Below are 22,886 nucleotides of genomic sequence, written 5' to 3' on the forward strand. Positions count from 1 at the left end.
TTTAACCTACACTTTAATTCTAATAACCATTTTATATAAAATCATGATATAATAACAAGAGTTCTCAGGCTTTCTGGTAGTTGTGCACAGCTGATCTGTGTTTAGGATCGAAATTACATACATTGCATACTATTTTTTTTCTGTCAAGAGAAATAATATGATTTTTTTTTTTTTAATTCCTCTTATTACACAAAATTACCTTTTTATTTATTTATTTATTTATTTATTTATTTTTGACCGGCTTGATAAGCACTACAGAAAACCAACAATACTGTATTTAAAACAAAGATCCACAACAGAACACACAAAAACGAAGGCTACATGCATGGAGATACTGTAACCTTAAAACAAAAGCTAATACAAAATACAAGCCAAATGTGCTGAGTCGACCTCGCCTGAGCTATGCTGTGGCAGCACCAGCAGGTGGCGGGCGCAGTGAAAGTAAGCTGACTCGTGGTTCCTGCACTGGAACAGGAGTGCTCTTAGCACTTGCTTCATCTATCACCAAAAAAAAAAAAAAAAAAAAAAAAAAAACAACCCTTGATCTTATGCTAATCAATGCAAACTGTATTTAAGAAAGGTGTTTGGTCTCATGGCTCCACACCAACCACTGAAAATATTTTGGTTTGCTTTTCAAAGGTAATACTATACATTTTAAGCAAGTGTTCCAGATTAATGATTAAATTGTCATTACTGGTAAAAGCTTGCTGAATGGAAATGTTTATCTTGGTAAATGTTGACTTACACCATCCCTCCTCTTTTCCCCCTATCCCTCCCTCCACACAAATTTGTCATGCATTTCCGGGTGTGTATAGTCCCAGCTGTGAATTTTATATCCATCCCAGCCAATTTCACACTAGGTTCACACTAGGGGAGCTACATGGGGCCAACAGCCGGCTGATTATGAGGAACTGAGCTAAAAAAATAAAGCATCTAAAGGGAAAAGTAGTTAGACATACAGGACAGACTTACTTGCAAAAGTACAAACCCCAACCACTTACAAAGGTAACCTGCTAAATATATAGTTACCTGATGGTGCATGCCATCTTCACTGATGCATTGTGTGCAGACCTCTTCACCAACACAGCTGTCATTAAAAATCACCTGTCCAGCTGGACAGAAGCAGCCCTCTGTGGGATAATCCTTGCAGACACTGAGTTTGGTACTATTCTCACAGTGCTTTATGCAGGCTTTGTGACAGTGATCATATATCAAATATGTGGGACATTTCATTGCTGGGGAAGACAGAAAAAAAACTCTTTAGATGGAGATTTGAAATGGAGAGTGATGTTTCCACTCATAAATTCTCCAGAATTCTGCTGAGTTTTTTGAAAGCCATCATCTGATGAACATATTTTGTCCTCTGAAGCCATTTACATCTTTGAAAAAATATCTTTAAGAATAGCAAAATATGCAGTAGAAACTGATTGTCATTAAATGACTGTCCATGGAAATAATTGTCAAGCTACATTTTCAGGTCCCATGAATCAGCATAGAACAACTTACTCTAATAATGGTTTAAATGAGCTGAACATCACTGGATAATAGACAGAATCTGGAACCATCTTTACATGTCTTAAAGAAGCACTGATAACAGTACAAAGTTAGGACTACAGCATTGAATAAAGAGATTTTGACAACTCAAGGGGTAGTAGTGTTCCCAGGCAACTAAAGAAAACTAATAAACAGAATATGTTGTTACTCCAACACTGAATCTGTTGGATACCTGCACCATATTAATTGAATTGCCCTAAGTCAAAAAAAGTTGCACTTCCCCTAATCCAACTCATAAAATTTTTTGCTGATGAATTCACAACACTGAGGGTATTGTCTCTAAAAGCAATCATAAAACTAAGGCTATAGCTATTTAAGAAACCTATGGACACTGTTTCAGTACCGTGTACTCCCTTAGGTCTACTTTACTTTTCTCTGCAGCTTCAACTAGGAAAAGTGTTTCTTATTTCCCAGTTTGTTACTGCTGTGAGGTTTATAAAGCCTTTTTGTCAGTCCCCTAACAAAAAACACTGACAGAAAATTACTGAATGAAGAGATGAGTTCCCAAAAAGCAAACATTCATCAGATGAACTGTCTACACACACACACCTCTTAGCCAAAGGAAACAGAAAATAAAGGCTTTTAAACTTAACCCTTTTCTGTTTCAATAAATTCTAAATGCAATTATTTCTGGTTTGTTTGAGTCTATTGTGGTTGTACGTGTGGACACATATTATAGTCCAGCATGCACAGAGAATCTTGAAAAGCCACAAGAACTTGACAGAGTCCAATCCCCTTACGAAATGCTCTGTCTGGATTCTGAAAATACAAAAGGTCTACCCATGAAAAACAGGAAAAATTGCCTGCTTAAAAATCTGTACTAGTAGCTACCTAGACTATTTTCAGCTTTCCAGAAAAACTCATTCACCAAAAAAAATCTGCAAATAAGCCCGTAAGGACTGGTGCTTATTTTCTGTGATGGTCTCCATTCAGTTCTAAGAAATATGTATGAAAATACATCCACAGCAACTGTTAAGGTAGCGTTTCATCTACATTTTTATTCTAGAGTCAGCACAATGGCTTTCACCATGTTTATCTACCAATAGCCTTAAAGAAAATCTTGTAAACCTTCTCTGCACAAAATTAGATTAATTTATTTCAGAGTTTAATACTGATGCTCATTAGAACCTGGACAGCTCCTAAGTAGAATTTACGCATCTGTTGTACTGTATGGTAAATTCCTTACGACAGAATTCGGGTGTTCTCCAATCTACGCAGATCCCATTTTCCCTGCATAAGTGAGCATAAGAAGCTATCATCTCGCAGGCTTCATCCTCATAGCAGCTGTTCTCTTCACAGGACTCATAAAACACGTTGGGGGGGGTTATCTTGTGGCACTCTGCAAACTGATCGGAGAGCAGGAGGTGGCAATGTCTTGCAGCATGCTCAGAGCATCGATCTTCTCTCCGGACTTCACAGATCTTCCCTGGCTCTTTCAATGTCCAGTCCTGAATAAATACGCCACTGTCAGAAGTGACAGAGCCATTACGTAATGTGAAGTCATTGGCATGGTTCTGGTCACACACCCCTAGGAGGGTGAGTAAAATGAAAAGAAACAGTCTGAATACAGTCAGAAATAGAAAAAAAATAGAGAAAACATGCACAAGACAGAGATGGTTGGAGCTGCTCAGAGAACTCCATGGGGAGGATGAGTTGACATTTTTTATAGCAGTTACCAAAATAGGTATAAAGACCCTGAGTTTTGTTTCCTTGTTACAGGAGACACATATTATGCCATAGATGTCTAACCTATTATAAAAGGTGCCATAAAATTAACTCTCCTAAGCAGAGGTATCCCCCACAAACCCTTCATCTTCAGTCCAAGCATAGTATATGCCTCTCACATAAATGCACAAATATATGCAAGAACCTAAGGTTAAAGCCTCATTTAACAGAAAAAAAAATCTCCTTGAACAGATAACGTGAAATAAGTAAAACATGACAGATGCATAGCCTTGTTCTTTTTAAGATATTTTTGGGAATCAGTGAGCTGTTACACTGATAGGCATAGTAGGAAAACAACAAAGATTATCAGTGTGCAACACAGGATCTGCTCAAAGAGTTTACAAGGTTCAGGATCACACAAATTCCAACATAGTTCAAGCCCAAGTAGGAAGCTGTTAAAAAGACTAGTTTTCAAACTCACCACAAAGCCCTTGTGTTCCTGAAGAAAACCTCTTTGGATTAAGTTTAAGAATAAATTCATTGTTTCTTGGAGTAAATGTGAGATTATGGCCAAGATGGGAGAACTTGATTTCATGCATTATTGCTCCATAGACAGTGACTTCAAACAAATTGCTAGAATAGGGAATATGAACGCTTCTACCATCAACAGCCACCTGTTTTCACAAAGGCAAGATCATCACATCAGTTGTGACAAGCAGTTAAAAATCAATCCATTCTTACAGCTTAAACACATTTTGACTGAACCTGAATATAAGAATTAATTTTGCAAACTGTAACTTTTTATTGGTTCTTTTTATTGGTGTATTAGTTAAACAGCTTCTTCAGCATTTTTCCATACGAGGATATTCATACCACATCGTGTGTATACAGACCAGTAGACTAATTCCATGAAGCTAAAATGCTACCTCCAGACCCTGAGTATCATTAAACATCAGTGAAAGTCAAGGTTATCCACCCTGACTGGTCACCAGTGGTTTTGTCCATCCTATTTTACTGCATGAGTTACAAGAGATCACTGTTGTAGGCTAGCTGACTCCCTTAGGAATAGACTGCAAATTTGTCATTCACAATTTGGATACTTCTCTGTCTATAAAATATGCAAAAACATCTCTAAGATGGTGTTTCTTCTGAGGCTGGAGTCCACTATCACAAAAGTTAAGGAACTGATTCCCTAACTCTTCAGGTGGCCACAGTCTTGCATAGGTATGTGAAGAGTAGAGACTGCTCTCCCACATGCTAAATGATAACATTGTGTAAAGAACCTCTGCCAACAAACAAGAATCAGAGTGCAGTAGGTCCTGTCTGTAATCCCCGCCTTTCTGGCAGAAGTGTCTGGGAGACATTGCCACGTCCTTGACATTGTCAACCCAGCACAATCGGGAGAACCAGAAGAGAAACATGGCTGGGTTATTATTTGAATGTAGAACACATCATGAGATTTAAATGAGGTATTTTCTTAGATTACTAAGAATAGGCTGCAAGGGGAGTAGAAACCGGTTAAAAGAAACAAATCTGTCCTCCTAACCTAAAATTCTACAGCATAAGCAGAGAATGCACAGATCACTTTCTTGTGTTTAGCTTACTGTCATGTCACTGAAGAGCTGAACAGATACACCATGATGTTTCACTTCAACAGAGTCCATACAGTTCATTTTTAGTGTTGCTCTGCATGGTCCTTCATGGAGAAGAACTTCAACATCATGTTGCATATCTTGAAACAAGCTGTAGGAGCAATTGCCAGTCAGTTTAAAATTCAGCCCATCAAATGTGACAATATGCCGAGTTGAACTTCCCATACAGACACCTGCAAATCAATGAAAAAAAAAAAAAAAAAAGCCTTGTAAGCATTTGCTTTCCTTCAAATTAGACTATTTCTTCACAATCATTATGGGCACATGCAGTTAATTAATCGAGAAAGTGAAGAAGTTATTGAGTTGAAAATGCTGTAGTAAATCATTGACAAGAAACTTTCATTAACACAATCACAAAATCACTTAATTACTTTTAAAAGTTACATTTTTTAAAGTATCTTTGTCTGGAGCAATTAGTACTACAAAATACTTGGATAAACTTTAGGAAAATTGCTTACTGTGAAGCTCCCTCACATTGAACATGATCTATTAATAAATTTAATATGAAAAATAAAATCAAGGAAGCTGTATACCTTCTCTATTTGTAGAAAGGCTGTAACATACTTATCTTTAAATCTCACAGTATTTTTATTGTGACATTGCTTTTTATTCTGTGCCATATTACTTTGTTTCAAACAGTACTATTTCATTCTTATTTAAAATTTCAAAAGTGAATTCAAAGGGATTTTTTTTCAGATTTTTTATTCAGAAAAAGAGAAGAGAAAAAAATGTATGCAGGCTCAAGTAATAGCCAACTGACAGTTCAATATTCTTGTCATTACATTATAAACACTTCCATTTCTTTCTTCATGAACTGGAAAACAAATACCACAAGTACCTAAACAGAACCTGAACAAAAGGATTATTCAGATTCATACATTTTCAAATCTTTTGCTTAAAGACAATAAGGGCAATAAAAGAAGTGTCAGCTAAAAATGCAGGAAGAAAATTCTCATTAATAGCTCAGCAAGTTGGCTTCCACTGAGAGATAAGGATAATTTGTTTCCTGTTCCTTGACCTTCAAACTGCATTTCCCAGCTGAACCAGCTTGTAAAGTTTCTTGTGTAAACAACAGTGAAACAAGTAAACAAGTTAGCAATAAAACAAAGTTTTTCAACCCTTTTTTTTATTCATGGACATCTAAAAAGATTCAAAGGATAATGGGAATCTTTTTACATTTCTCATAGGTATTCTGTAACACAAAATGTATGAATGCATTCCATTTAAATATTGTCCATAAATACCCAAGAGCCATGAATCAGACAGCAAATCATATTGCTATAATATTTTTAACTAGTTCAGCAAACAAGCAGCTTTATGGCACAACTCCTGATCCTGATCCTCTGAACTCAGTTACATGACATAATAAAAACACTTCTTCAAGTACTTCCTGTTTGGAAAAGTATTTGCCAGTATTTCAGGGCTCAGATACATATACAGTAGATAGACATTTTTGCAAGAAACAATACATTTTCTTCCTAAATTTATGAAAATAATTCAATGAGATAAGAAGGGAAAAGTGAAAAACAAAAAATAAAATAAAACAAAACAAAACAAAAAAAGAGAAAAAGAATAGTGATTAAAAGAATGTGTCATATCAACTTTTTATGCTATTGTTTCTTCAGGTATAGAGTCTTTAAATCACTTTTGTTTATAAATGAAGAAAATTTTAGTTATAATTTTCAGTAGGGCTTTGATTTCAGTTTTGGACAAGCAGTGTTTCAAGATACTTTACAAGGAACCTGATGAGATGCATCTGACAGTCCTAAGAGAACTGTTGGATGAAGTTGCTAAGCAAGTACATCTGGGAAATCATGGCATTCCAGTGAAGTCTACAGTGACTAGAAAAGGAGAAGCATAATTCCCACTTTTAAAAAGGGGGAAAAGGAAGACTTGGGGAACTACAGGCCAGTCAGTCTTGCCTCAGTCTTGCTCCAGCAAGATCATGGAGCAGATCCTCCTGGAAACTGTGCTAAGGCACACAGAAAACAAAGAGGTGATTGGTGACGGTCAACATGCCTTCACTAAGGGCAGATTAGGCCTGACAAATCCAGTGGCCTTTTATGGTGGGGTTAAGGCATTGGTAGATAAGGGAAGAGCAACTGACATCATCTACTTGGACTTGTGCAAAACATTTGATGTTGTCCCACACAACATCCTTGTCTCTAAATTATAGATGGATTGGATAGATGGGCCAATCGGTGGATAAGGAATTGACTGGATGGTCACACTCAACTGACAACACAGAGTTGTGGTCAATGGCTCAACGTCCAGGTGGAGACCAGTGGCAAGTGGTATTTCTCAGGGATCAGTATTAGGACCGGTGTTATTTAACATCTTCGTTGTTGACATGGACAGTGGGACTGAGTACATCCTCAGCAAGTTTGCTGATGATGCCAAGCTGTGTTGTGTGGCTGACACACTGTAGGGAAAGGATGCCATCCAGAGGGACTTTGACAGGCTCGAGATGTGGGCTGGTGCAAACATCATGCAGTTCAAGAAGACCAAGTGCCAGGTCCTGCACCTGGGTTAGGGAAATCCCAAGCACAAATACAGGCTGGGTGGTGAATTGAGCAGTCCTGAGAAGGACTTGGAGGTGTGATGAAAAACTCAATGTGAGTTGGTAATGTACAACTGCAGCCCAGAAAGCCAATCATATCCAAGGCTGCATCAAAAGAAGTATAGACAGCAGGTCAAGGGAGGTGATTCTCTCCCTCTATTCTGCTCCCATGAGACCCCATCTGGAGTATCATGTTCAGCTCTGGGGTCCCAGCATAAGAAAGACCTATTACAGTGTGTCCAGAGGAGGGCGACAAAGATGATCAAGGGGCTGCAGCACCTCTTCTGTGAAGACAGCCTGAGAAAGTTGGGGTTATTTAGCCTGGAGAAGAGAAAGCTCCAGGGAGACTTTATAGCAGCTTTCCAGTACTTTAAAGGGGGCCTACAAGAAAGATGGGGAAAGATTCTTTATCTGGGAATGTAAAAATAGGACAAGGGATAATTTTTCAAAACGAAAAGAAGGTAGATTTAGATTAGACATTGGGAAGAAATTCTTTCCTATGAGGGAGCTGAGGCACTGGAACAGCTTGTCCAGAAAACTGCATGAAGTTTAACAAGGCCAAGTGCCAGGTCCTGCACCTGGGACGCAATAACCCCAAGCAGAACTACAGGCTGGGACATGAGTGGTTGGAGAGCTGCCAGGCAGAGAAGGACCTGGGAGTGATGGTTGATAGTCGGCTGAATGTGAGCCAGCAGTGTGCTCAGGTGGCCAAGAAGGCCAACGGCATCCTGGCTTGTATCAGAAACAGTGTGACCAGCAGGGCTAGGGAGGTGATTGTCCCCCTGTACTCGGCTCTGGTGAGGCCGCACCTCAAGTACTGTGTTCAGTTTTGGGCCCCTCGCTACAAGAAGGACATCGAGGTGCTTGAGCGGGTGCAGAGAAGGGCGACAAAGCTGGTGAGGGGCCTGGAGAACAAGTCCTATGAGGAGCGGCTGAGGGAGCTGGGCTTGTTCAGCCTGGAGAAAAGGAGGCTCGGGGGTGACCTTATCGCTCTCTACAGGTACCTCAAAAGAGGCTGTAGTGAGGTGGGGGTTGGTCTGTTCTCCCATGTGCCTGGTGACAGGACAAGGGGGAATGGGCTAAAGTTGCGCCAGGGGAGTTTTAGGTTGGATCTTAGGAAGAACTTCTTTACTGAAAGGGTTGTTGGACACTGGAACAGGCTGCCCAGGGAAGTGGTGGAGTCACCATCCCTGGAAGTCTTTAAAAGACGTTTAGACGTAGAGCTTAGGGATATGGTTTAGTGGGGATTGTTAGCATTAGGTAGAGGTTGGGCTCGATGATCTTGAGGTCTCTTCCAACCTAGAAATTCTGTGATTCTGTGAAAAGCTGTAGATACCCCATCCCTGGAAGTGTTTGAGGCTAGGCTGGATGGGGTTTTGGGCAACCTGGCCTAGTGGAAGGTGTCCCTGTGCACGGCAGGGGTGGTGGAACTAGATGGTCTTTGTTATATATGGAGTAGTAATTCGTGTCGAGAAAATGGTTGATATTAATAAACAAGGGGGAGATTTAGGAATGTGGCCATGGGGGTTGGAAAGCCCCATGCTTGAGATAACATTAGACTCTTAACGATGAGGCCATCAGGAATATAAAAGAGTCTAGTGGGAACAAAGAAGAGAGACTCCATGCAAGAGACTCCATGCAGTCTGGGGTTTCTTGTTCTCCAGATGGTTCTCTTGTTCTCCAGACCTTAAGGCATGGATGTTTCTGGGTGTATGCTGTTGTTGTTACATTCAAAGTTGTTTGACCAATTAAAAGTTGTTTTGAAAAGAACTGCTGCGGAGAGAAGGGTATAAGAGGGGAAACTGCCCTCAAGAGAAGAAAAAAAAAAAAAAAAAAAAAAAAAAAAAGGCAAAACGATGAAGTTACATCAATAAAGAAGCAGGAAAAAGAAGTGAAAAGGAACAGGCTGGAACAGGCAGAATGGAGACCAGGACGGGAACAGGCACTTTGATTGCCTCATGAAGATAGGTTCAGCCAGACTCAGCAAACCACTCAGAGAAGCTCCTACAGAAAGTCGCTGGAAACAGGCGCACTGGAGCTGGAGAGAAGCTCAAGCTGAGAGAAGTGGATCTGTGCACACAACTGCCTCTCGCTGGTAAGCAGTTGCGCATTATCGGGAATCATATGCCCTTAGGAACAAAGACTGTCCTGGTAACCTTACAGCTTATTCTCCTTATTAACAATTGGACAGTTTATGAGCCTGAAATATGGGACCAAACTGAGGTCAAGGTGTGGGACTCTGCAACTAAAAATGACAAGGTTGCAGTGGGATTGCTCGGCACCTGGTGAGCAGTCTCTGAGGCCTTAAAGAGCCCTGTGGGGCCACAATCACAAACGTGTGGTTTGCCAGACAGTGAGGGAGCTGTGGGCTCCTTTACTGATCCGACTGTTAACGCCATGGGCCCTTCTGCTGCTACAGCCATCGAACGCTTTTGCTGTTACGCCCCCTGTTGACCTGAACGTGCCTTTTGACCCAGGCCTCATTGGCTTTGAAAAGGAGATGGATATGTTTTATTTCAATCCGGGAAGAACGGGATACATAAGGCCTGAAGACCGAGTTTCTTGACAACTTAAAGCAAGACGTATTGTTCAAAAGGAATGGAAAATGGAGACTGTTAAGTCATGGAACTTAAAGGATTGTTTGTTACCTTTTCTGATTGTACAAATGTATAGGCAGACTTGGGTTTAGTATGTAAAAGCAATGTTCTGTACATTTAGAATGTTTGATGTTCGTGTGTGGGTGTTGGTGGAGTGTAGACTCCCCGCACACCCAGAGCTGTTTACTTGCCTTTTATACCTTTTATAAGTATAAATATTACTAAATTCAGATTGAGTTGAGACTTCAGTTATAACACCTTCAGTATGAGAGATGAAGTTAGGCCCTCAGTAAGAGAGAGATGAAGTTATATCATCAATAAAGAAGTAGCAGTTACTGATCCTAAAAGAACCCTGGTGTCTACGTGGTCGTTATGCCACATTCAGTGTGAGGTTTTGTGTCAGCAGGAGAGTTTTCTGTTGTTGTGTCTTCAGTATATGTGCTCGACTGATGTCAGGCCAAACCCTAAAGCCTAGGGATGGACCAAGAATACATAATTTGCTTATGGTTTGCTCAGAAAAATTTCTGCTTTCCCCCATGCATACTCATTTCTGGTACGAACAGCTTCGGAAATTGATTGTAAGATTCTCAAATAAAGCACTGTAGCTATCCTTATCTAAAAATGAATTTATAATGGCCCTGAACTTGCTAATACTACTACATGTTCCAGGCATCAGTGAGACCCTCATGCATGTAGCTCTCTAAATGATGTACACTGTCAGTTCCTCCCACTTCGGGCATCTTTGATTTATGCAATGGCTTAGCATCTCTTTATTGAATTCAGCATTACCTTTCTGATAAATACTTCAAGGGAGGGGGATGGGGTACATACATGCAAAGATAGATACTCACATGGACACATCCATCGGCAGCCACAAGTTTCTTCAACCTTAACAGCAGGAAGATTGCTGTGACATACAGGTTTTGGCATTCTCTCACAGTTAATTTGGTGGCTCTCCAGAACGGTGTAATCACCTGGAAAGCATGTCACGGTGTGGCACTGATCTGGTAATGTCCATTTGTCACCAGGCTGGATAAAGAGACATGAATATAAAGTAACTGAAGAGAACATCATTAGGGGTCTGAGGTGGGTTGAAGGGAGAAAAATGTAAAACTTGGCTTCTACCATACTCCATTCCATAACCTCCAGCTAGCATGTGAATTGACACTGACAACAGTGCTACTCAAATTAGCTTTGAATAACTAAATAATATAATGTAGTGTATTAAGAACTTCATGAGCATGAGAAAGTTAAATGTAGCACCATTGCAAGAAATAGACACTGAAATTCCAAGCAAAAGATAATAGTCTAGAATAGGAGACATTTGGTTACAATAGAATGAAGTATCTGGTACTCCATCTATTGTTAGCTTAGCCATCCTACAGCATGCATGGATAACATAGTCAATAAAGAATTCCCCTTGGCGTTTCTTTAAATGTCAAAGCCTTTAGTTTTCATAAGCTGTAAAATTATTTTAGAAAGAGCTCTGAGCACAGATGGTCATGGCACAGCAGGAATTAACAATATTCAGTCCAAGCTAGAAAGGCGTGCAATACTGTAGCTATTTTATCCACAGCTTCAAAACTTTATAACAATTCATCCCTGCCAACAGGGAAATTGTTCATTTACCTGATTAATGTTATAGGATATACACAGTATTACTGTAAAATTAAAAATAATATGTAAAATACATCCTCATCTTTAGAAGACTATTCTTTAGGATAAACAAAATTTTAAGGCAGTGGGATTGCATACTGCTAAATGACAAAGAAATAGATGTGGTCACAAATCTGGAATAGCTCAAGATTCATATCTGTAAAAAGCTGAGCTCTCTGGCCCCAATCCCACAGTCCTCTAAAACCCATAAATAGGCTCAATGAATTTCAAAACAGAGTGTTCATCCCTGTGGTCTGCACTCCCAAGAGGATTCCCAAGTGTGGGAAACAGCCCTTTCCAGACCTGTCTATATCTACAGAGGTGAGTTCAGAAGCCATAGTAAGACCAATGAGGCAGTGCTTCTTTGCATTGGATAACATTTTTTGATATTCACAAGCAGAAATATGAGGCAAAGAAAATATTATTGTTATTGGGTTAGATTATGTCCCACCCTCTCCTCTTTAGCTTATCTCTCACTCCCATGAAAAAGAACAAAGTGATAAAATATCTAGATAGATAACAGCATAATTCACATAATTCATAGCCTATTCTTCACTATTGTGCAGACCTAGAATAGTGATGTAAAAGTCATGCTTTGTAGCTCTGAGCTATGTGATACCATCAGGTCTAGAAGAGAACTGACAGATTTGCAGCCATAAAAATGTACATATTAAATATGACAATTTGCTGTGTATGCTTTGTATGTTTCAGGATTTCAGAAGGGAACTTGTCCTGAACGTGACTTAATACTTTTTTTATGTATATACTTTTCAGGCTTGTGAGCCGAGAGGAAAGTAATGTGAGGAGCTTTAAGTAGGGAAAAAATACTTAGATATGAAAAAATTGAATGTTTTTTAATTATAGTAGTCTCGCCTACAACTCATTGAAAGTGGAGCACCTGGAAGGGTACATACACAGCTGTGCAAGTCTGGCAAAAGACTCTCTGGCTTCCATACATATTTAATTGTTTTTATTTCACTCCTCTATAGGACATCTATTGGAAAATATCTAAGAGCTCAACAAGTAAAGCAAAGCACACCACACTAAACAGAAAATATCAATTGAAGGATCCAAACTAAGCCAAGAATTACAGTGCAGAGGAAAACTGAGGACTATGAAGAGAAAGAAATCCTAAATCCCAACTGATATGAAATTGTAGGAGTGAAAGTAGGATAGAAAGCAAAAGCAAAGATTTCTGAATAGTGAAGGACAACCATGCCACAACAGATGGGCCTGCCAGCACACCAGAGGAAAACTCAGACTTCCGCTCTAAGGGAGCTCTGAATCTACAGACCTAGACTTGAGCTCTCTTTCTATTACTGTGGATGCACAGGAAAGAGACATATGCCTAGACTGGATTCATCAGCTGGTAGCTTTTAATTTACTCTGGGTTTTGGTTTATTGGTTGTTGTTCTCTAAATCAAGTGATGAACAATACTAGAAAAGTTTGGTTATGGCAACCGCTAGTTTAGGAATGTGATTTCTACTGCCATACGCACAGCGGAAATGCAGAAGATAGCTATGCAGATTACTTCACCATGAAGTCCTAACACTCTAAGACAAGTATTTACACTTCTGTTATCACCTGTATGCCTGTTTAAAAGCATCAAAGCAAGACTACCAATGAGAATTAACTATATTAAAAAACCTCAATCTGTCATATTCATTCTCATGTTCTGTCATGTGGCAAGTTCAAACGATATTAAAATAGTGGCTCTTTACACAGTCTGTATTTAGAGCTATTTGAGCTCCTCAGCACAGGACACCACAAGTGCTGAAACTTAACTGGATTCAAACAGTGACTGAACAAATTAATGAAAGAGAAATCTTTTGAGCACTACTAAACACAAAAATGCACCACTTGCAGTTCAGGGTGTTCCTGAGTCAAAAATTGTTCAAGGCTAGGAAAGTTCTGGGAAGTATCATAAATACTTAACCTGCATTCCTCCCTGATTTCTAGTTTTGGTCACATAATACAGAGAGTTGGATGGATTTTTGCCCTGACCTAGCACATTTGATCTTCTGTCTTTGTGCTACTGACAGTGACCTTAATCATGAAATTTCTTTCAACAGTTATTTCCAGGGTAGAAGGTAATAAGAGAAATATGTAATGAATCATATCACTCATGATATTAGATTAGATTTAGGCTGAGATTTTTGATTCTGAGAACTTTGGTTTCCATTGAAAACCGCAAGAGGTCAGTTCCCACAATCTGAATGTGCTTGATGGATATCCCACTTGGGGAGCTGAGTCTCTTGCAGCAACTCTAAGTAATGTCTGAAGAATTGTGGATCCAGTGTTGGTGCCTGTGTTTTCTGCATTGGGAAAGAATTCATGATAGCGAAGATGAAGAATTCAATTCTTCATCCCAGTGGTTTTGTAGACTACTCTGGAAGAGGTAACAAGCCTACAATGGCACATAGCTACCCCTGAGTCAGAAGAGGAATTCAGACTGTGGTACTGAACATCAGAGAGAAAACAATTCTACTGTGTCCTGCAGGCACCATGTGATGATCAACTGCCTGCTCCAGAAGGTCCTGGCTACCATGCTGGCAGTGTCTTCTAAAACCCAGTTTTCTGGCTTACAGAATATGTAACATAAAGTCCCCCAAAAGGCTACCATTATAAAGTATGAATCTTTTTTTATATGGACTAGCCTGGCTTCTTTTCTTGCAAAAGCATTTTAACCATTACAGAAACGGTGATATAAGTTTATCACCAAAAAAAAAAAAAGGAAACCTGGCATGTTTGAAATTCAAGTTCAGGCTTCCCAGGACTTATACACATATACGTGTCTGCTGCTAGGAGCACAAAGGTCTGGGTACCTGTGGTTCAAATGAAAAAATAAAAGGAATTTTTTGTCTCTCCTCTCCTCTCCTCTCCTCTCCTCTCCTCTCCTCTCCTCTCCTCTCCTCTCCTCTCCTCTCCTCTCCTCTCCTCTCCTCTCCTCTCCTCTCCTCTCCTCTCTTTTCCCTTCCCTTCCCTTCCCTTCCCTTCCCTTCCCTTCCCTTCCCTTCCCTTCCCTTCCCTTCCCTTCCCTTCCCTTCCCTTCCCTTCCCTTCCCTTCCCTTCCCTTCCCTTCCCTTCCCTTCCCTTCCCTTCCCTTCCCTTCCCTTCCCTTCCCTTCCCTTCCCTTCCCTTCTTGATTAAATGAGTTGTTTTTTTTTTTGTTTGTTTTCTTTTTTCCTTAATTACGTGTCAAACCTTATGACAAACATCACAGCCACAATATCATACTTAGTGTCTAATCCAGCTGAAGCTTAACCATTCTGTTGTCTGACTAGCTGACTGAGGTCAACATTAAAAAGCAAATCTGATATAAATATATATATTCCCTGTGTCTAGACAATTCATAAGTATTTCCTTATTAGCCACATCCTTCCTTACACTCATGTCTTCACAAGGGAAAAATCAAAGTAAAAGGAGGGTGTCTGGGTAGTAATGTTGCCTTCTCCTAAACACATGCCTTTATTATGCCTACACAGCCTTCAATCACGTTCTACACACTGCAAGATCAGGTGTTGTTGGAGGAACTCTCTCGGGATGTAAAGTAATCCCATCACTTCAAACACCACAATTTTCCTCCTCAAAAGTCTTGAAAAGAATTACTTAATATTGCCCCACACTTCTTGTTTGAAGGTATGTATGCAAGTATTCGTGGTCCTGCATAAACATTGTAACTTGTAAACTGTTTGGAAGAACAGGCAATACACTTACTTTCTTTTTGTTTCCATCCTCATCTATACATTCTCTGACAGGGTCTGAAAGAGAAACAGGTATATTTTAACCATCTCACCCCCTTATCTAGGCTTTTATGTGGTGGTCACCAAAATACAGATTGTTTACTTAAAAATGTGAATTAGACCATAATAAGAATTCATTTGATCAACTGTGACTGTCCCTACCTGAAGAACACAATCATTGGCCCATAGGGTACTAGAGTAAGTCAAAGAATGCATAAACTTTGTTACTGCTATCATTACCTGACTTCTGCAGTGACACTGGACCCCAAAATACCCTGTGAACAGAAGGTATTGAACCAGTTAGGCTCCAATTCCATAGTACTCCTTGTATTGACATACATTGCTGTCCAGATGGTACTTAAAAGATCATGGATTTAGCTCTGAGCTGGTTCTAGCCTTACTTCTTGTGTTGAATCAAGAATATTTCTTCTAATTAACAGGTGATGAGAATTTCCGCACACACACCTTTACTAAATGCAGAAAGATAAATACAAGGGGTAACCCCACAGTAAGGTTTGTCAGTAATTGGTGTAAATATGAGAAAACCTGCACTAAGAATATTCAAATTCAGTGTCATTACATTTACACATTCTTATAATGGGCAATTTGTTATATAATGATTTAGATGGTCACAAGGTGTTCACTGAATTGCAGTTTCCATGCTTATGTGCTTTTACAATACAACTGAAGTTACGTGGTAGATAATTTCATATATGTAGTATAGTATAGCAATGAGCATGCATCTAGGAAATTAAAACACTGACTAGTAAAACTCTTTATACAGTACTACATTATGCTATCATATATACACTATATGCTCTGTCTTTTCCAGGATAAGTAATGTATTTTGAAAGCACTTAGGAAATCTTTTAAACCTTTATAATAGTATTATTCTTGGTACACTTGCATACATAAAACAAGACTCCCTCCATACAAGAAATTCAACTATATTAGTCTGGAGGGGAAAATAATACTTAACAGAATGTAAGAAACTTAAATAAATTTTTGTAAAGATATAAAGAGGAAAGAAAAAAAGAAGAGAGAGAGAAAAATAGGGGGAAAAAGGAAAAAGAAAGGAAAAAAGGAAAAAGAAAAGAGAAAAGAACAAAAAAAAAAAAAGAAAAAAATGAAAAAAAAAAAAAAAAGGAAGATCATTTCCCATTTTATAACAAAGGTTTTACCACCAACAAAAGGGAGAGCCAAATTTTTCAGATATGGTTGTCTCATAAAAGACATCTACTATTCAACTTTTTCATCACACACTTTGTCCTGTTGGAAAAGCTGAAATTGTTTTTTATAATAATATAAAACATCTAGTACCAATAGGTTAAAGCACAGATTGCAACAGTTACTGGTTTCAAATTCCTGCTCCCCATCCTATATCTTGGTTCAATGTAATTTAGGACAAGAAAATCACATTTTACAGTGTGAGGAGAGGAAATGCTTCTTTAAAAGCTTAGTTTAAAAGAAAAGAAAGAAAATGGCAGCTGTTTAAATCTAGAAAATGGCAGCTGCTTGATGCTCTGGAGAGGTTTTAATGCCAGAAGTTATCCCAGTGGAGACTGATCGGATATCTCTAAGCTGGACTGTGCACACTTTGCAACTTCCTCATGCTTAGTGGTACTTGGCTCTGAAAAAAATGTCCACTAATTTTAATAGAGACTTAACTAAGTACTTGTAAAGCTAGTAAACGTGCAATGTCTAACACAGTAAGACAGTGGTTTGTGAAGAGGACACGTAATTCCTATTGTAATAAAAATAACAAAAACAACAGGAGTAATAAATTCCTATACATACACAGACCAAGGAGGCAAAACAAGTAAAATATGTCCAGAGTTGAAGTGATCTTTTTTAACTGGTGGGCACTGATCTCTACAAATAAACTAATGTTTGTTTAAAACATTTTACGTCTTCCCCACCTCCCACAAAGCATTAATTTTTTCTCAGAAACAGTTTAGAGTTAAGTCTTTCTTATTCTTTATTTTCTTACACTTAATATAAATCATTTGCAGACACACATATACCAATGCTTAAGTCTGTGCAGAAAAATATGTAATTTGAAATGTTTAATCACAACTAGCTTTTAACATTTTGAAGCATGCCCCCACTCATTCATGACAAGTTGAGCTTTTCTGATGTCCCTCATGTAACGTCCAGCCCTGATTACTAAGATGGTATCTTGAAAGTTCAAGCCTAGGCACTTTAAAAGGCTCGCAAAAAGCTGATTAATCAGAATAAAATTTGGCTACATGCTAAAAGTGCTCAGATTCAGTTTTCCACCTAAGTGATGGAGGTGCTCTAAGTTAACATTTTTGATGATTGTCAGTGAAATAGTAACAAAGGAGAATTAGTCTGACTTCTAAGCCTAAAATAAATTATTGGATTCTTGTCTGAAATTAAGTGAAAGTTACGTTAATCAACACAGGAATAAACATCACAGCACGTTGCCGCTCGTTTTGCTGCTTTTTGCATTTTGATTTTTGTTTTTGCTCAAATTATGTGGCCACAACTATAGTGAACTTACCCAAGCACACTTTATTGATAAATTCACTATTCAGTGTGATCATAGTGGATAAGTCTTCAAAATTCTGGAGCCTCATGATTCTATTAACAGCTGATGGCCCAGTCAAAATCCTGAGTTGCTCTTCATCATATCTGTTCCCAACTCCAATAGGAAACAAGGACACTCCTAGGAAAAGAGAATAAATGGTCTTAAATGGGTAAGGCACAAGAGAAGATTGTTGCTGTTTTTTGCATTTCATTTGCTTCTTTAAAAAAAAAAAAAAAAAAAAAAAAAGAAAATTTTCTTTCAACAGTCAATTTTTTTACATATTACTTGCATCACATAGGTTAAAGGCAATTTGGGGAAGAAATGGTGATGTTCTAATCATAATGTCAGCTAAAATGAACTCTATTCACCCCAAACATTAATAATAAGATTATGTAAGGTCAACAAAATGCAGCTGCAGATTTAATGACAACATCTTCACTTTTTTTTCAAATGTAAAATAATCTCAGTGTGTCTTTTTCTTTCTTCAGTATCACAGCAACCGGATTATTTTCAAGCTGTTTTTTGTTGGTTTTGTTTTTTTTGTTTGTTTGTTTGTTTGTGTTTTTTTTTTTAATAGTTGTTATTTAGGCTTTGTCTTATTCAAGAGCTCCCAAAGCAATCAGCAAAGGAAGTCACTGTTCCTCAGGAACACACCTGAGGAAGCTGAGGTACAGAGGCAACAGCCAAAAAAAAATTTGAAAGAAAACATGCAGCACATATCAATACCAAAACCAAATTCCTGTAGAAGTCAATACAGAACCTGACCAAATCCTCCCTTTATTTATGAATATTCCAAGATACACTGTACTGCAACAGTGTTGAATTTATAACATTAAATCACATATCTGTCATCCTTGTCTATCCACAGGCACCAGGAAAATGAAGTACCACTAATTTAGAAATTGTATGGAAGCTGTTTGGCTTAAATTGGAGATTAATCCTGATTTTACCAGTAATTCAAAGGCATCTTCATTCTGAAGGTTTTCTTCAGGCCTGTTTCTTACCAGAACACTACAGACAGTAAGATTGTATCAAGGAACTTAAATCAACATACCAGTGCCTGAATTTTTTACCCTCTGTTCTAGTGCATTACTTAAGAACCAACAACTCTGCTTAAAAATAGTGACAGTGAAATGAGATTTACTGTTCATTCTTGCAGCAAGCGCAGCAGTCTCCACGGTGTCTTCTGATTTCCCTGACACGATGACTATTGCTATCTTCGATGCACCTGGTCTCCCTCCATGGGATTCTGACATTGTGTTCTGAACTACAAAGTCAATGGCTTTGCCTAAGAAGAAAAGATAAATTAAAGATATGATGAGGGAGGGGGGGGGAGGAGGAGGGGGTTAGTGATAGGACAAGGTATCACTGTTTTAAACTAAAAGAGGGTAGATTTAGGTTCAGTGTAAGGAATAAGTTCTTTCCTATGAGGAGGCGAGGCAGTGAAACAGGTTGCCCAAAGAAGTTGTGGATGTTCCAGCCATGGAAGTGTTCAAGACCATGCTGGATGGGGCTTTGAGCAATCTGGTCTAGTGGAAGGTGTCCCAGTTCATGGCAGAAAGGTTGTACTAGATGATCTTTAAAGTTCCCTTCAGCCCAAACCATTAGAGTTTTCATAGAATCATACAAAGGGCTATAAAATTAAACCTTATGTTGTTTTAGTAGGTTATATAGCACTGGAAAATTACAGGATTTCTTTTCAAAGGACTTTTAGTGTCTGCTTTACTGCTATCACATGAAAAATCTCAGCTATTAAGAACCTACCAGTATCACTAATACCTCCCAACATAGAAGAACCTTCCTTTGCTTTTCAATCTCTGATGTATTAGGAATTTTATTTAGTACCTTTCCTTAGCTTAAGAGGATAAAGTTACGCTTCTTGCTTTAGTAATTATGTTTTCCAGGAGTATTACCATTGCATTACTTAAAAAGAAAGATCACTAATCTTGAAAATGTACTTATTTCCCAGTAGCAGAACAACAGTGACATCCAGTGGTTATATGATCTGAACTACTACAGCTTCATGCCACATTACTGGTACAGTCAAGTTGTTCAGCTCCAAGAGATCTAGCCCTTCCCAAATGTCATCAATTTTTGCTGTGGGTATGAAAAGTCTACCTATTACCAGCAAATTATCTGAAATCTAGACTTGTCAGGCTAACCAATAATATTACCGTGCAACCCATATTAAAAACAAACAAACAAAACAAAACACATACCGTGGAAATCAACCTCAGCAAAAATCACAAATTGGCTTAAATGGGTACCTATTTTCCTTTCATTTAACATCTGTGAACACTCAGACAAATTTTTGTTCAAAATCATGATCTCACCAAGAGACCACTTTGTATTTAGATATGTATATGTGCAAATATTTATACTGGGAATGATCATATGCACCCTTCTTAAAAGCTCCTTTGGATTTGGAAATTATCAGGTCAGGAAGTAGAAATTATACTGTGTGACAGATGTGACATTCAGAGCAAACACTGAATGGTGAATAATAAATATGTGAAAGACTAATTCCACTAAGTAGTCTGCAAAGAACTGCTGAGCAGAAATGTGTTTGCCTAAGGAATTTGCTGACCAATTTTGAGTAATAGACGCATTTGTAAAATGTTTGAAGTTGGATCATAGTAAATAACCATCAATCCACCAGAATAGCTTTGCACACCTAAACACTTTGGACTTCATCTTGTCACCTACCCTTTTAATTTGCAGAAGCAAAGATCCTTTTCCTAAACTAATGTAAGCAAGGACAGCCTCTATGAAGCCCACTTGCGCATTTACAATTGATAACATGAGATCCCCAAATGGATATTCTATTATGCTTTAACTTATGAAATTAGGCTTTCAGGAGGATTTTAAGCCTTGGAAGAATCTAGCCTAGAACAGGTATCTAGAAAAAAACTAAATGTCTCCTTTGTCACAGTACTGTTTTGGAGGTGGTATTACCTTCTCAAATACTGTTGCCTTCCCCATCCTTTCCTGTTGCCTCCAATAGCCTACAGTCTGTGACTTGACAGCCTCATATTTCCTTCCAACCCTATCCAGACACCCCTATTAGTTCATTATCATGATTTCCTCCCTGCAGGCTAAGCCTCATTTTCATGTCTCATCTCTCCACACATGTAGATGCTCATAACTAGAAAGAAGAGCTGGGAGCCACCAGGAACTGCTATCCACATACCGCAGGAATATGATTCAAATTAAGGTTCTTGTCCGATAAAAGTCCATCTTTCTAGAGCATTTACCTCCATTAGCAATCTCCTGTCTAGGAAGGGTAACCTATTATTTCAAGCAATAGTTTTCAAGTAGAGAGGTGTATGGTGGTTTAATAAAAATGCTTTTTGGAAACGTGCATTATCAATTACCATTAAAAAAAAAAAAAAAAAAAAAAAAAAAAAAAACATCTAAGTTTAATTTCAGTCTTCCAACTGTGTAGATTCATTTTGTTTCTGTCATTTTGTTTTTATTTACGCCATAATTCCAATATTATATTTTATATAAGAAATTAAAACTTCAGAGTTTCCATTCAGTAAAAACTTCCTATGTGAAAATTTTGAACGTTTTTCTACTTGCAACAAAATATTTTGAAATATCGTCATTAATTGGATGGTGTTGATTTCGTTCTACAAGCTACTATTCCTGACCAGAAAAAAATAACTAGTCCCAGATACTAACTTATATAAAATAAAGCTGTCTCATAATCATTGCTACAAATGCTTTGCTTTCTGGTAGTTGCTGAATAGGTCTGTAAATGCTGACGCTAGATGCAGCATGGCATGTTAGTTATAAATAACTACAGGATACTACAAAATACAGAAAATAATAATATGAGTATATTCCAATCCCTGAGATTCCTCCAGTATGGTCCTTGTGCCAGAAGATTAACTCATTTCCCTTTTGTCCTATGAGAAATTGCTAAGAAAGTATTTCAGCTTCTAACTTTCAAGTACTTTAGGTTAGACCTCTGCAAAGTAAGAATTACAAATGATTTTTTCATTCATTTGTGAAAAGTACTACGAATTTCTTTTCTTTTCTTTTCTTTTCTTTTCTTTTCTTTTCTTTTCTTTTCTTTTCTTTTCTTTTCTTTTCTTTTCTTTTCTTTTCTTTTCTTTTCTTTTTATATATTTTTTTTATTGCCACTTTGACTTTTGTGTCATTTGTGTGGTCACCAGCTGCACCAGTTCTATTTTTCTTTCTCCCGTTAACTTTGAAAGTTTGAAGTCAGTCATACATACCTGTAAACTGGAAAAAAATATATTTTTTTTATAATTTGTAATAAAAAATCAAGTTCCATTGTAATATAACCAGGGACTATTTCAAAGTCCCCCCAAAAACAATTACTCAATTTAATGCATGGAAAAATTATTTTAGTTTTTTGTCTAAAAACCTCTTTGGATTTCTCCTCTTATTTTGGAGCCAGCTGTAGAGAAGAGAGCCAGGTTCCTGAAGATGTGATCAAGTGAAAACATTGAGAGATTCAGAAAGTTGCCATCCCAAGCAAGAAGATGCCACTTCTCAGCTCTTTGTTTCTACTTCTAGTAACAGTAAAATGGTAGAGGCTATTATAAAGAATATTGACTACTAGTATATCGGCCTGGTCCACTGATAGCGTTTGAACATTTTATTACTACTAGACTGCAACATAGCCGTAATCTGGCATTTTCATATCGATAAAGGAAATGCTTAAAGTGTTTACACCAAAACAAATATCACAAACCACAAGGCTATATTAGGATTGGAAAGAGAGATTGCAGCACCTTGGACATAACTGAGCTAGCTTTAAAAGGATCAGGTCTGAGCCACAGAGGCTTCAGCCTCTATGAGACCATCATGGTTCCTGTACACCCCTTTAGTGGCTAACATCATTGCTGCTGCTGCTGGCACCATGACTGTTTGCA

The 22,886-nt window shown here is 38.1% G+C and overlaps 1 protein-coding gene across 1 annotated transcript in view; it reads right to left on the bottom strand.

The window, feature by feature from the left end:
• The window catches only part of VWF (von Willebrand factor), a 145,772-nt gene that overhangs the window by 33,075 nt on the left and 89,811 nt on the right, over nucleotides 1–22,886 (bottom strand). The window contains exons 31-38 of the mRNA XM_082774180.1: nucleotides 19,124–19,267; nucleotides 17,953–18,117; nucleotides 15,403–15,446; nucleotides 10,880–11,057; nucleotides 4,824–5,044; nucleotides 3,701–3,893; nucleotides 2,741–3,082; nucleotides 1,030–1,235 (exon numbers count right to left, since the gene is read on the bottom strand). Of these exons, the coding sequence (XP_082630306.1) occupies nucleotides 1,030–1,235; nucleotides 2,741–3,082; nucleotides 3,701–3,893; nucleotides 4,824–5,044; nucleotides 10,880–11,057; nucleotides 15,403–15,446; nucleotides 17,953–18,117; nucleotides 19,124–19,267 (1,493 nt within the window). The remainder of the gene's footprint in view (nucleotides 1–1,029; nucleotides 1,236–2,740; nucleotides 3,083–3,700; nucleotides 3,894–4,823; nucleotides 5,045–10,879; nucleotides 11,058–15,402; nucleotides 15,447–17,952; nucleotides 18,118–19,123; nucleotides 19,268–22,886) is intronic.

Source organism: Aythya marila, assembly GCF_965140915.1.
Source record: "Aythya marila genome assembly, chromosome: 1".
Taxonomy (NCBI): Eukaryota; Metazoa; Chordata; class Aves; order Anseriformes; family Anatidae; genus Aythya; species Aythya marila.